The sequence below is a fragment of the Chiloscyllium plagiosum genome, unplaced genomic scaffold (genome assembly GCF_037043375.1).
Source record: "Chiloscyllium plagiosum isolate Xiang-an unplaced genomic scaffold, Cpla_swu_hap1 HiC_scaffold_14, whole genome shotgun sequence".
NCBI classification, from domain to species: domain Eukaryota; kingdom Metazoa; phylum Chordata; class Chondrichthyes; order Orectolobiformes; family Hemiscylliidae; genus Chiloscyllium; species Chiloscyllium plagiosum.
The window spans coordinates 68,187,769-68,202,747 of record NW_028270152.1 but is presented as its reverse complement, the minus strand read 5'-3'; the positions used below and the strand labels follow the sequence as shown (position 1 = coordinate 68,202,747).

Here is a 14,979-nt window from a genome sequence, read left to right as displayed (position 1 = left end):
GGAAGCTGGAAAAAATGAGGAGGGGTTGTTCTGTCAGTTAAAGATGGCAGTCACACAATAGTCGGGGACAACTTAAATTTAGCAAACCACATTGTGAAAGCAATTTAAGCACAAAGGCCTGATGTCACTTGCAGGAGTGCTGTGCAGACCACAAGCAGTTAACAACACAGTTGGCTGGAGCATAAAGGAGTAAACAATTTATCAGAAAGGCAAGGTGATGACCATAATTTTTAATCTACATATTGACTGGAAAGGTCAGATAGGCAGGTATGAGGAATATTAAGAGTTCATAGATGTTTTCAGGATAATTTCTTAGATGTGCATGTTCTGGAGTCAGAACACCAGAGTGCAGGCCAAAGTAGACCTGGTAATGGAAGCAAATTACCTTGAATGTTAGAAATCTGAAAAAAGACAAGAAAAGGCTGGAGGAACCAGATTAATTATTATCCTTAGGATGGAAAGGATGTGGCAGATGAATTGATTAGGTATTTTGCATCAATCTTCATGATGAAGAATACAAACAATAGAGAAACATTGAAAATAGGAGCTGGAGAGGGTTCAGAAGAGATTTACCAAGGTGTTCCTGGGTATGGACGGTTAGAGTTATAAAGAAACGCTGGATAGGCTGGAACTTCTTTCAAAGGAGGTTGAGAGGCGATCTAATGGAAGTTTATAAAATAATGAGGGGTATAGATAGAGTTAGTGGTAGTTGTCTTTTCCCTAGGATGGGGGAACTTCAAGATGAGGGGGAACATTTTTAAGGTGAGAGATTTAAAAAAGACATGAAGGGCAAATTTGACCCTTTGAGAACTAGAACCTTTGAAGAATAATATCAGACTCAAAATATTAACTGTTTCCCTCTCCACAATGCTGCCAGACCTGCTGAGTTTCTCCAGCGTTTTCTGTTTTTATATTAATCCTACGATTACAAAATACCACATCTAATGAACAATCTCATAGTGAAGGTGGCCTTAGGTAGCAACAATCATAATATGATTGAATTTTATATTAACTCTGGGGAGAGCGAGATGGGTCTGAGACTTTTCTAAAAGTTGAAATAAGGGCAATTATGAGGATACAGAAGCAAATCTGCCTGAAGTGAATTGGCAAATTAGCTGAAAGTTCAATAGGGATACACTGGTGGACATTTAAAGGGGTTATTTCAGAATACACAGGTTAGTATACAATCAATGAGTAAGGAACATCTCAAGGAACACATCTACCATTTGTGGTTAATTAGAAAGGTTAAGGATAGTATTAAACGTAAAGAAAAGGCAAATAGGTGTGTAATGACAGGTGGAAAGTCAGAAAATTAGACAGAGTTAGGGTCATACAGCATGGAAGCACGACCTTTTATTCCAACCAGTCCATAATCCCAAACCAAACTAGTCCCAACTACCTGCTCCTGGTCCATATCCCTCCAAACGTTTCCTATTCATGTATCTACCCAAATATATTTTAAATGTTGTAATTGTACACACATCCACCACATTCTCAGAAGGTTTATTCTACATTCGATTGACCCTCTTTGTAAAGAAATCTGCCCCACATGGTTTTTTTTTCCAAAAATCTCTCTCCTCTCACCTTAAAAATATGCCAGGCAAAAGTGATTACTGCATTGCTGGAGATTAGAGTCAAGATTAGACTGGTGCTGGAAAAGCACAGGTCAGACAGCATCTGAGGAGCAGGAAAATCGACGTTTCGGGCAAAAGCCATTCATCAAGAATGAGGCTGGGGGCCTCAGAGGTGGAGAGATAAGTGGAAGGTGGGTGGGGCTGGGGAGAAGGTAGCTTAGAATACAATAGGTGGATGGAGGTGGGGGTAATAGTGATAGGTCAGAGAGGAGTGTGGAGCTGATAAGTGGGAAGGAAGATTGACAGGTGGGACAGGTTATGAGGATGATGCTGAGCTGCAAGGTGGGAACTGGGGTAAGGTGGGGGGAGGGAAAAATAAGGAAATTGGTGAAGTCCACATTGATGCCTTGGGGTTGGAGGGTCCCAAGGCGGAAGATGAGGTATTCTTCCTCCAAGTGTCGGGTGATAAGGGAGTGGTGGTGGAGGAGGCCCATGACCTGCATATCCTTGGCAGAGTGGGAGGGGAAGTTGAAATGTTCAACCACAAGGCAGTGGGGTTGATTGGTGCGGGTGTCCCGGCGATGTTCTCTGAAGTGCTGTGCAAGTAGGCTGCCTGTCCTCCAGTGTAGAGGAGACCCCATCAGGAGCAATGGATACAATATATGACACATGTGGAAGGGCAGGTAAAACTCTGATGGATGTGGAAGGCTCCTTTGGGGCCATGGACAGAGGTGAGGGAGGAGGTGTGGGCGCAGGTTTTGCAACTCCTGCGGTGGCAGGGAAAGTGCCAGGAGGGGACGGTGGGTTGTTAGGGGGTGTAGACCTGACCAGGTAGTCATTGAGGGAATGGTCTTTATGGAAAGCGAATAGGGGTGGGGAGGGAAATATATATCCCTGGTGATGTGGTCCATTTGTAGGTGGCAGAAATGGCAGAGGATGATGAGATGTTGGTGGGGTGGAAGGTGTGGACCGGAGGGGTTCTGTCCTTGTTGCGGTTGGAGGGATGGGGTTCGAGGGTGGAGGTGCAATGGAGGGTATCCTCAACTACATGGGAGGGGAAATTGCAGTCTTTAAAGAAGGAGGCCATCTGGTGTGTTCTGTGGTGGAACTGGTCCTCCTGGGAGTAGATACGGTTGAGGAATTGGGACTAAGGGATAGCATTTTTGCAGGGGGTAGGGTGAGAGGAGGTGTAATCCAGATAACAGTGGGAGTCGATGGGTTTGTAGAACAGCCATCTACAAACAGACCCCAATACCAGACGTATATTTCTCTCCCGACCCCTATCCGCTTTCCATAAAGGCTGTTCCCTCCACGACTACCTGGTCAGATTCACGCCCCCTAACAGCCCACCCTCCCCTCCTGACACCTTCCTCTGCCACCACTGGAATTCCAAAACCTGTGCCCACAGCTCCCCCCCCCTGCCCCCATCTCCATCCAAGGCCCCAAAGGAGCTTTCCACATCCATCAAAGTTTCACCTGCACTTCCACACGTCATTTATTGCGTCCATTGCTCCCGATGTGGTCTCTTTTACATTTGGGAGACTGGACGCCTACTCGCAGAGCGCTTCAGAGAACATCTCTGGCACCAATCAATCCCATCGCCCGTGGCTGAATATTTCAACTCCTCCTCCCACTCTGCCGAGGACATGCAGATCCTGGGCCTCCTCCACCGCCGCTCCCTCACAACCCGACGCCTGAGGAAGAACGCCTCATCTTCCGCCTCGGAAACTTCAACCCCAGAGCGTCAACGTGGACTTCACCAGTTTCCTCATTTCTTCTCCCACCCACCTTACCCCAGTTCCAACCTTCCAGCTCAGCACCATCCTCATGACCTGTCCCACCTATTAATCTTCCTTCCCACCCTCTTCTCTGACCTATCACCCTCACCCCCACCTCCATCTACCTATTGCACTCTCAGTTACTTTCCCTCCAGCCCCACCCCCCTCCCATTTATCTCTCCACCCCCAAGGCTCCCAGCCTCATTCTGATGAAGGGCTTTTGCCCGAAATGTTGATTTTCCTGCTCCTCAGATGCTGCCTGACCTGCTGTGCTTTTCCAGCACCATTCTAATCTTAAAAATGTGCCCCCTAGTCTTGAAATTCCCCATCCTAGGGGAAAGACAACTACCATTAAATCTATCTATCTATCTATCTATCTATACCTTTCATTTACAAACTTCTATCAGATCACCTCTCAGTCTCCTAGTGAAAGAAGTCCCAGCCTATCCAGCCTTTCCTTATAACTCATACCCAGTAACATCCCAGTAAATCTCTCCTGAACCCTCTCCAGCTTAGTATCCTTCCTATAACTGGGCGACCACAACTGGACACAGTATTCCAGAAGAGGATTTACCAATGTCCTGTACAACCTCAACATGACTTCCAAACTGCTATTCTCAAAGGTTTGGGCAATGAAGGCAAGTGTGCCAAACACCTTTTTAACCACACTGTCTATATGTGACGTAAACTTCAAAGAATTATGTACCTGCCCCTCTGTTCTACAACACTACCCAAGGCCCCACCCTTAATTGTATAAGCTCTGCCCTTGTTTATTTACCAAAATGCAATACCTCACATTTATCCAGATTGAACACCATCGACCATTTTTCAGCCCATTGACCCATTTGATCAAGATCCCTGTGTAATCTTAGAAAACCTTCTCCATGGTCTACAATGCCACTGTCCGTAAACTTACTGACCATGTTTTTTATATTCTCATAAATCATAAATGACAAACAAAATCAGTAAAGAATTATGAAGCAATGAAGACAGAAAAGTTAGGGTATGAGAGAAAGCTAGTCAGAAATATAAAAACGAATAGTAAGAGTTTCCATATTAAAAAAAAGTTTACAATGTGAGAGTGTTGGTATTTTAAAAATGAGTCCATAGATAATAATGGAAGGTAAGGAAATGGCAGGTGAATTGATTAGGTATTTTGTACCAATCTTCATACCTGAGATTCTATATACTATATCCAAAGAATATAGAAACATAGAATATAGAATCAGGAATAGGCCATTTGACCTTGTGAGACTACTTCACCATTTGACATGATCATGGCTGATCGTCCAAACCATTCCCACTTTCTCCTCCTACCCTTTTACCCCTTTAGCCCCAAAAGCTTTACCTAGCTCCCTTTTTTGTAAATATTCAATGTTCTGGCCTCAACCCGATTCTGTGGCAGAGAATTCCACAGGCTCACCACTCTCTGGGTGAAGAAATTTCCCCTCAACTCAGTCCTAAATGGTCAATTCCATATTTACAGACTGTGACCTCTGGCTCTGGACTCTCCATCATGGTGAACATCCTACCTTCACATTTACCCTGTCTAGTTCTTTTAGAAATTTACAGATTTCTGAGATCTATCCTTCCCTCCTCTAAACTCCAGTGAACGTAATCCTAACTGATCCAGGTTCTCTTGATAGGTCAATTCAGGCATCCCAGGAAACAGGTGGGTAAATTTTTATTGCACTCCATCCACAGCCAGAACATCCTTCCTCAGAGATGGAGAGCAAAACTAAACACAATACTCTAGCCGTGGTCTCACCAAGGCCCTGTACAATTACAGTAAGGCATCGCTGCTCCTGTACTCCAATCATCTTGCTATGAAGCCTATCATGCCTTTGCTTTCTTCACTATCTGCTACTCTTGCCTGCTTATTTTCGGTGATATTCAGATATTAATCCGCCTTCCTTATTTTGCCACTAATGTGGATAACCTCACATTTACCTCATTATGCTTCATCTAACATGCATTTGCCCACTCACCCAACTTGTTCAAATCATACTGAAGAATCTCTATATCCTCTTCACAGTCCACCCTCACATTCTTTGTGTCATCTACAAACTTGGAGATATCATAATTTACATTACTTCCCAAAGTGGAAATGGAAGGAAGGGAGGTATTCAGGAAACTTATAAGTATTGAAGAAGTGATACTGAGTAAATGATTGGAGCTGCAGGCTGTCAGGTGCCCTAAGTCTGATCGACTTCCTCCTAGGGGCTTGAAAAAATGAATAGTGGGATAGTCGATGTGCTGGCTTTAATTTTCCAAAAATCCCTTGATTTGGGTAAGTCTCCATTAGACAAAGATGTTGTTAAACTTGAAAAGGTTTACGAGTACATTAATGGGACTGCAGGGTTTGAAATATAGGGAGAGGCTGAATAGGCTACGGTATTTTTCCTGGAGTGTCAGAGGTTAAGGGATTGATCTTATAAAGGTTTATAAGATAATGAGGGGCATTGAGAGGGTGATAGCCATGGTCTTTTTTCCCAGGGTATTGGAGTCCAAACCTAAAGGGCATTGGTTTAAGGTGAGAGGGGAAAGATAAAAAAGGGAACTAAGGGACAACGTTTTCACGCAGAGAGTAGTGTGTGTATGGAATGAGCTGCCAGAGGATGTGGTGCTGGCTGGCACAATTACAACATTTAAAATGCATCTGGATGGGTATATGAATAGGAAGGGTTTAAGAGGGACTATGGGCCAAATGCTGGCAATTGAGACGAGATTAGTTTAGAATATCCGGTCAGCATGGATGAGTTGGACCAAAGGTTCTGTTTCTGTGCTGTATATCTCTATGGAAAAAGTGTGGACTGCAGATGCTGGAGATCAGAGCTGAAAATGTGTTGCTGGAAAAGCGCAGCAGGTCAGGCAGCATCCAAGGAGCAGGAGAATCGATGTTTCAGGCATAAGCCCTTCTTCAGGAAAACACATTTTCAGCTCTGTATATCTCTGTGATGAGAAGATAGCGAACGCAACTCCTTTATTCAAAAAGGGAGGGAGACAAAAATCAGGAAACTACAGCCCTGTTACGTTAACGTCAGTCACAGTAAAAATGTTAGAAGCTATTATGAAAGAAGATACAGCAAGACATGTTGATTGTAATAGGTCAGAATCAACATGGCACTGTGGAAAGGAAATCACGTTTGACCAATTTATTGGAGTTTCCGGTGAAGAAGTAAGACTCAACGTGGATAAGTGAAAGCTGAGATTTCCAGAAGCCATTTAGTAAGGTATCTCATCGAACAGTAATTCAGAAAATAAAAACTCGAATTGGGGAATGTGGAGGGGGAGCATATTTGCATGGAGAGATGTTTGGCTGGCTAATAGAAAGAAGCAATAGGCATAAATGGGTCTTTTTCAGGCTAGCAAGATTTAGTGAGCTGTGCGCCACAGGGACCTCAACTTTTTGTATTATTTTAATTTTTTTTACTTCTAACAATTTATATAAATGACTTGGTTGAAGGGGCTGAAGATATGGTTGCCAGGTTTGCTGATGACACAAAGATGTGGAGAATTATAAATAAAGAAGAGGACATAAGGCACTACAAAAATAAAAAGATGTTTAACGTGAGTAGACAAAGGTGCAACAAATGGGAATATGATATAAAATTATCAATTTTAGCATGAAAAATCAAAACTAAAAAGTGTGTTATCTAAACAATGAGAGATTGCAAAGCTCTGAGATGCAGGGGGATCTGGATGTCCTCATATATGAATCATGAAACAATGTAGTATGCAGTTACAAGAAGTAGTTAGGAATGGGAACAGTAATCATTTATTGTGAGGGGAATTGCATTCAGAAGTAGGGAGGTTATGCTTGAGCCAGAACATTGGCAAGACCACAACTGGAATACTGTGAACAGTACTAGGGACCTTATTTAAGGAAGAAGGCAAATGCATTGGCATAAGTTCAGCAAATGTTTACCAGACTAATACCTGGGAATGTACATGGTATTGTATGAGGGTAGGCTAGGCTTGTATCCACTGGAGTTTAGAAGAGTAACAGATAACTTAATTGAAACATGGAAGATCCTGAGGGGTCTTGACTGAGTAGATGTGCACAGGATGTTTCCTCTGTGGGAGAATCTAGAACTGTCCAAAAATCAGGAGTTGCCCATTTAAAACAGAAATTAAGTCCATGCTTTTCTCTCTACTAAAGCTCAGAGTCTTTGGAACTCTATTTCTGAAAAATGGTGAAAGTATTCCAAATTCCCTGACCCTAAGGATTCCCTTTTCTTGGTCCTCTACATTCCAGATCCATCAATCCACTAAACAACTCCCTTGTTTCTGCTTTCACCGGTCTTTACACCAGACCTTCCAGAAGATCTTTGCAACATGTAAGTGCACCTTAATTCTTCACCCAATGGAGTGTTAGGTACAGAGCTTCCCAGTATAACCATTTAAGTATTACAGAGCTGCATGTACGTGTTACAGATTTGTCCACTGTTAAATTTGATTGCACGGTTTCAAATAATATCTTCTTTCTACCCAAATGTTCTTTCTGCTCCAAAATCACTTTTTTTTTTGAGAAAGAAAACCCAAATTCCAATTTTGCCTTCTTGTCTGCCTCCTATAATGTCCCTTCTCCTCCAAACCAATGACATATTTACATTAGCTTATTAATTCTTTAATCTCTGCTAGGCTGCCTCATTTCCTGTGTTGGCGTAAGGTATTCCCAGGGAAAATAAAACCTAAGTTAAGAACAAAGCCTTTCTGTAGGAAATGGGTTCGACTACAATTTCCGCAGTGCTACGAGTGTAGCATTCTTAATTCTTTCATTAGCTGTCCTTGCGACCTGTCAGTCTGAGATCTGCTAGGTAAGGGCAGTGACGTATTGTAGGTTCGTATTATGGTTGTATATCCGTGGAAATTGCACAAATTGCCACTTTCTCACCTTATAGGCAGAATAATCAAAGCCCTTCCAAAGTCTTGACATCCTCCTTTTACCTGATCTAGGCATGAACAACCAGGAAACAGATGAGGAAACAGTACGCCAGGGCTGCATTCTTATATCAAATTCCCACACCCCTTGAAAATGTGAGTGAGTAGCACTATATTCCTACACACAACAAAGCCATTAAGCTTACCACTTGACTGTCAGCTGGATGAACACCATTAGTTGTCCACTTGCTTTGCACATTTGGCACAATCTTGTCCCATTGCCAGAGCAATGAGTACATCTGAGGACCAACAAGAAACTCAAGTTAGACAAACGCCATCATATTTTCCTTCCAACCAACGTTAATACGAGACTTGTCAATTAAATGCATGTCAAAGAATCCATGCCTTGGTGCACTCAAGATGGTTAAAAAGAAATGTTAAATTCAGGGTATTTTGTATTCTGGATTTAAGATTGATATATACTACATTAGATAGCAATGTGGCTGACTGACTTCAGTATATTGTCCTAGTAACAACGAGAGAAGTCTAAATGGCTCTGCTCTAAAATACTTAGGAAAACATTCCTTTCCAATGTGACTCCCATCTCTATGAGGGCCTTTCTGCAATAAGGTGATATTTCATTCCAGAGGCTGTTATTTGTGGATGAATCCTGACCGTTAATGTTTTTAAAAATTATAGTGAACACGCTACCTGGTGTGAAGAGATCCCACCTAGCAACCACAATGCTGAATACTACCTGGATTCTACCAACCCAAGCTACTGAAGAGGGCAGGGGAAGATCAGGGTAGGAAACGAGGAGATTCTCATTCTAGACATACACACAAGATACTTCTATCACCAGACATTGTTCCCAAACTGGGCTCTAAGAACTTACTGGAATTCACAGATTCAGCATAAGCTTGATCATCCTTTCTTACCTTTCAAGTCCAAAGCCATTACAGTGGGTGCACATATCATTGCTAAGATGGGATCCTCGGCCTTTACACACCCAACACTTAACCTGCATTTACAAAACAGCACCGTGTTACTTTATATCTTTAGATATCTAATACGTGTCATTCCATTGATTGGTGAGTACAGTGCTTGGCATGCAATGAACTGAAGGATGCCCAGAAAGGAAGTGATTCAAATGGTGAACTATCCAAGAATGAAGGAACTTGCAATCATATTAAATTCATTTGAGAGAAAACATTATAGAATCATAAAGAGGCACAGCACGGAAACAGGCCCTTCAGTCCAACTCATCCATGCCTACCAGATATCCCAATATCCCAACCTAATCTAGTCCCATATGCCAACACTTGGCCCCAATCCCTCTAAATCTTTCCTATTCATATACCCATCCAGATGCCTTTTAAATGTTGCAATTGTACTAGCCTTCACCACTTCCTCTGGCAGCTCATTCCATACATGCACCACACTCTGTGTGAAAAAGTTTCTCCTTAGATCACTTTTATATCTTTCCCCTCTCACCCTAAACCTATGCCCTCTACTTCTGTACTCCCCGACCCCAGGGAAAAGACTTTATCTATTTATCCTATCCATGCCCTTCATGATTTTGTAAATCTCTATACAGGTTACTCCTCAGCCTCCAAAGCTCCAAGGAAAACAGCCCCAGCCTATTCAGCCTCTCCCTACAGCTCAAATCCTCCAACCCTGGCAACATCCTTGTAAATTTTTTCTGATCCCTTTCAAGTTTCACAACATCTTTCCGATAGGAAGAAGACCAAAATTGCACACAATATTCCAACAGTGGCCTAACTAATGTCCTGTACAGCTGCAACATGACCTCCCAACTCCTGTACTCAATACTTTGACCAATAAAGGAAAGCATACCAAACACCTTCTTCACTATCCTATCTACTTGCGACTCCACTTTCCAGGAGCTATGAACCTGTACTCCAAGGTCCCTTTATTCAGCAACACTCCCTAGGATCTTACCATTAAGTGTATAAGTCCTGCTAAGATTTGCTTTCCCAAAATGCAGTACCTCACATTTATCTAAATTAAACTCCACCTGCCACTTCTCAGCCCATTGGCCCATCTGTTCAAGATCCTGCTGTAATCTGAGGTAACCTTCTTTGCTGTCCACTACACCTCCAATTTTGGTGTCATTTGCAAACTCACTAACTATAACTCCTATGTTCACATCCAAATCATTTATATAAATGAGGAAAAGTAGTGGACCCAGCACCGACCCTTGTGGCACTCCATTGGTCACAGGCCTCCAATCTGAATAACAACCCTCCACAACCACCTTCTGTCTTCTACCTTTGAGCCAGTTCTGTATCCAAATGGCTTGTTCTCTCCGTATTCCATGAGATCTAACCTTGCTAATCAGTCTCCAATCAGGAACCCTGTCGAATGCTTTACTGAAGTCCAATTCGATCATGTCCCCTGCTCAGCTCTCATCAAATCTCTTTGTTTCTTCTTAAAAATATTCGATCAAGTTCATGGGACATGATTTCCCATGCACAAAGCCATGTTGACTATCCCTAATCAGTCCCTGCTTTTCCAAATACATGTACATCCTGTCCCTCAGGATTCCGTCCACCACTGACGTCAGGCTCACAGGTCTATAGTTCCCTGGCTTTTCCTTACCACTCTTCTTAAATAGTGGCTCCATGTTAGCCAACCTCCAGCCTTCCGAGACCTCACCTGTAACTATCCATGATACAAATATCTCAGCAAGGGGCCCAGCAATCACTTCTCTAGCTTCCCACAGTGTTCTAGAGAACACCTGATCAGGTCCTTTTATTTGTCTCATGACATCCAGCACTTCCTCATCTGTAATATGGACATTTTCACGATGTCACCATCTATTTCCCTGTATTCTTTACCTTCCATGTCCTTCTCCACAGTAAACACTGATACAGAATACTCATTTAGTGTCTTCCCAGTCTCCTGTGGCTCCACACAAAGGCTGATCTCTGAGGGGCCCTATTCTCCCCACTAGAAAGGGTTTGGATTATTTTGAATCTATGGAAGTAAGAATATAATTAATTAAATGCACCGCACTCAATAATCAGCCCCCACCTTACACTACAGTCCAAAATCAAATCAACCATGATCTTACTGAATGCCAGAGTAAGCTTGAAAGGCCGAGTGACCTACTCTTATTCCCTGTTCTTATGTTATTGTGAGTTCCATGTTGCAGCTTTCTCTTGCTCAAGTTCCACAAGGGACAGCAGGGCATAGAGTCACTACTTTTGAAATAGCCAATAAAATCCAATTTCCAAGCATTTCCCAGTTGAGAGACTGATCATAGTATCAGCTCGAGTCAACCTTTGCTCGAAAAACACAAAAGTCATTAACCTGTTGTCTCCACACACTTTGAACAAGACGACAAATAGTCATCTCTTGAGTCCAAAGGGTGTGGTGTCAAGTCTCCAGAGACCTGGCAACTAAATCTAGGTTGACACACTCAAGTGCAGTTCGGTGGAAATGCAGATTGTATTTCGTATGAGATGTTAATCCAGGTCCTTCCTACCATTCAGTTAGATGCGAAACCTGTTTGGTATAGAAAGAGCAGGGAAGGTCTTAACATCATCTTGGCAAGTATTGACATCTCCATAAACATTAGTAAAATAGGTTACCTAGTCATTATCCACTGTTTAAGAGACAAATTATCTGCTGTGTTTCCTACATTAAAATGGTGTAAACTTTAAGAGTACTTCACTCACTGCCAGGCGCATTGAGATATCCTGAAGTCATTAAAAGGTACGATGGAAATGCAAATTCTTTCAATCTTCCTTCCTAAGGAAGTATCAAATGATAGAAACCAAATTGGCCCATCAGACCTGCTTGTTCCATGGATGACTGAAGAACTCCTTTTACTGCCCACAGCTTCTCTCCATCGCTAAACACCCATTCCTCATCCTGAGCTTTGAGCCAAGCAATATTCTGGAACATTCTAAGCTCCTCTTTCAGGAGCCCCTGACTAGTTGGTTGCTCTGGCATGGCACATAGAAGCTGTGTGCTGCTCAGGAACCATTTTGAGGACCTCCCAACTTCCCCCACAATCCTGTTCCCAGTCAGATATTTACTTTGAAAATAAAATTCACACATTTTGGCTCAGTCTCACCATTGGTACCAGCCATGTTGAAAGTTACAGCCAAGAGCTTCTGGCTCGTTTGTTGGGGCTCAGAAATGATTGAGTTCCAGTAGGAGGATTATGATCACCAGGTGGCTCCAGGGATTAGTCAGTCCAAGACTATCAATGATAGTTTCACAATCACTATTACTGAGACTAGCTTCCAAATCCAAACTTGACGAATTGAATTTAAATTCCACCAGCTGTTCTGGTGGAATTTGAACTTATGACCTCAGAGCATTATCTTGGGAGTCTGGGAGTATTACACACTGTCTCCCTTGACTGGCCTAGGGGTAAAGGGACATTTCAGTTCTTGAGCTCACTGAGAAGTCTGACTGAATTATTAATCCATTTTAATTACCAAAACATTAATGTAATAATCCTGCTCAGAGCGCTGTTCAACAGTAGTATGCATCGCAGGTAGACTTTTAACACCTTGAGTCAATTGCTGAGGTGCACTTCTATTGAGTGAGGCATCTTCACACATGTGAGATTAACCTTGCTAAGTAATATGTAATCTTCAGGCAAGACAACATCAAAAGCAAATGAAAACCTCTCAAGTTCACTACTTACCTGCCCAGTTGCAGTGCATTTGTTGCATGCTACTTTTCCCAACGTCATACATACGTGACACCCCTGAGAACACAATTATATGAGATTAAATTTGACCCTGTACTCTGTCAGTTCATCTACAAATTACAAGAGATAAATTCAATCTTAGTGCATTTAAAGCAGAGAGCTGTACAATAAACCACCATCTACATTGTGTGGTAACATTTCACAATCAAAATGTTTGGGCGGCACGGTGGCACAGTGCCAGAGACCCAGGTTCAATTCCCGCCTCACGCAACTATCTGTGTGGAGTTTGCACATTCTCCTCATGTCTGCTTGGGTTTTTTCCGGGTGATCCGGTTTCCTCCCACAGTCCAAAATTATGCAGGTTAGGTGAATTGGCCATGCTAAATTGCCCTTGGTGTTAGGTGAAAGGGTAAATGTAAGGGAATGGGTCTGGGTGGGTTGCTCTTCGGAGGGTTGGTGTGGACTTGTTGGGCTGAAGGGCCTGTTTTCACACTGTAAGTAATCTGATCTAATCTAAAATTCAATTCTTCTTGCGGTAACCTGTGTGGAAGCATCAATGTGTACAGCAACAATGCAGAAAGACATCACTAAGTGAAAACAGGTTTCAGAAAATGTTTTGCCATTGAGTCAGGTCTCTTTATAGTTACATGATGTAGATTTGGCAGTTCAGTATATCCTGGTACATCTTTTGCTGTGCATTTCAATGTTTGAGCAACTTAGTCTTTCAAATCAATCAGAAGACTGACTTTCAAAGTGCCTGCGTACATTCAGCAGAATGCATACATTGGCAGGTTTTAAACGTTGTAATTTTGAGTTTTGCAGTTCAGTTAAAATAATATGGACCTTCCAGATGCAGGAGGTGATCATCCTTTTGGCTAACAGGTTCAACGTAGAGCATAGGCTCAAAAAGACTCATCAGAAAGTAAGATTGTGACAACACTCACTACAGAATTCATTTTGCTTCTTCCTTTTTCAGAAGCATGCTCTGACAGGTCAAAGCAAATTTGACACAAGCAGAAGCAAGCTTGATCGATGGTTCTGATGCTCTGAGATGATGAAAGCCATTAACAGTTTTCACACAGGAGATGGGACACAGTTATTCCATGGAGTTCAGAGTATGTAAACCTGAGAATTTCTCTTTGGTGTGGATCTGACCCTTTAATAGTCATCAAAAACAAAGATCTGCTGGTGCTGGAAATCAGAAACAACATCATAACTTGCTGGAAAAAAACTGAGGAGGCCTGGCAGTATCTATGGAGAGAAAACAGTGAATGTTTCAGGTTCAGTGATCCTTTTGCAGAGCTGCCTCAGAGAAAGTGTTCCCTCATGTGAAGCCTTACCTTTATGGATGAAGTGTGTGGCACTGGGATTTTCTCCTTATGGTCCTGAAACATTGGAGGCTTCTCCACTATTATATCCCAGGGGAGGGGAGGCATTCCATATGCATTGCTGTCCACAAACTGCCCTAAAAACAACAAGAGACCATTGTTATCTTTTAAAAACAACCAGTAGGTACAAAAATCAGAAAAATACCATAGTAAAATGTAAGGACATCAAAGGTGGACATGAGCCAGCCATGGGGAACAGCAGTGGCGTCTTCATTGCAAGATGGTAGCTACAGCGTAAAGGATGTGATTTTTATTTCCACATGTAGGATTTGAGAGTGGCTAGTAATTGGATAGGATATGTGCAGTAGCACGAGGGCCACATAAACACCATCCATCAGCAGGTAAAGAACCTGTAGTGATTGGAATGAGGTTGGCTAAGTTGATCTCATTGAGTTGGAGTGCACTGATTGAAGCTGTTAACCTGAGCCAATCAGGAGTCCAGGCTGACAGATATAAAAAGGAGTGTAAACTGGAAGGTGGGTAGGGGCGGGCTTCCTTAGTGGTCGGAAGGTGGAAGCTTGCTGAGTCTGTATTGTCTGCACTTTTGTATGTAACAGTACTGTGTAATGTACAACTGTCATTGCTGTTGTCTCTTTATATCTTTGTGAAACTGGGATTTGAGGTTTGTCCTCATGTCCCTGTAAACTGTTTGAACAGTAGGG

General features: G+C 42.5%; 1 protein-coding gene across 1 annotated transcript in view; it reads right to left on the bottom strand.

Moving 5' to 3' along the window:
• Window positions 1-14,979, bottom strand: part of LOC122559165 (protein SSUH2 homolog) — a 58,693-nt gene that overhangs the window by 12,296 nt on the left and 31,418 nt on the right. Inside the window, exons 7-10 of the mRNA XM_043708539.2 lie at window positions 14,270-14,394; window positions 12,924-12,986; window positions 9,175-9,257; window positions 8,443-8,535 (exon numbers count right to left, since the gene is read on the bottom strand). Of these exons, the coding sequence (XP_043564474.1) occupies window positions 8,443-8,535; window positions 9,175-9,257; window positions 12,924-12,986; window positions 14,270-14,394 (364 nt within the window). The remainder of the gene's footprint in view (window positions 1-8,442; window positions 8,536-9,174; window positions 9,258-12,923; window positions 12,987-14,269; window positions 14,395-14,979) is intronic.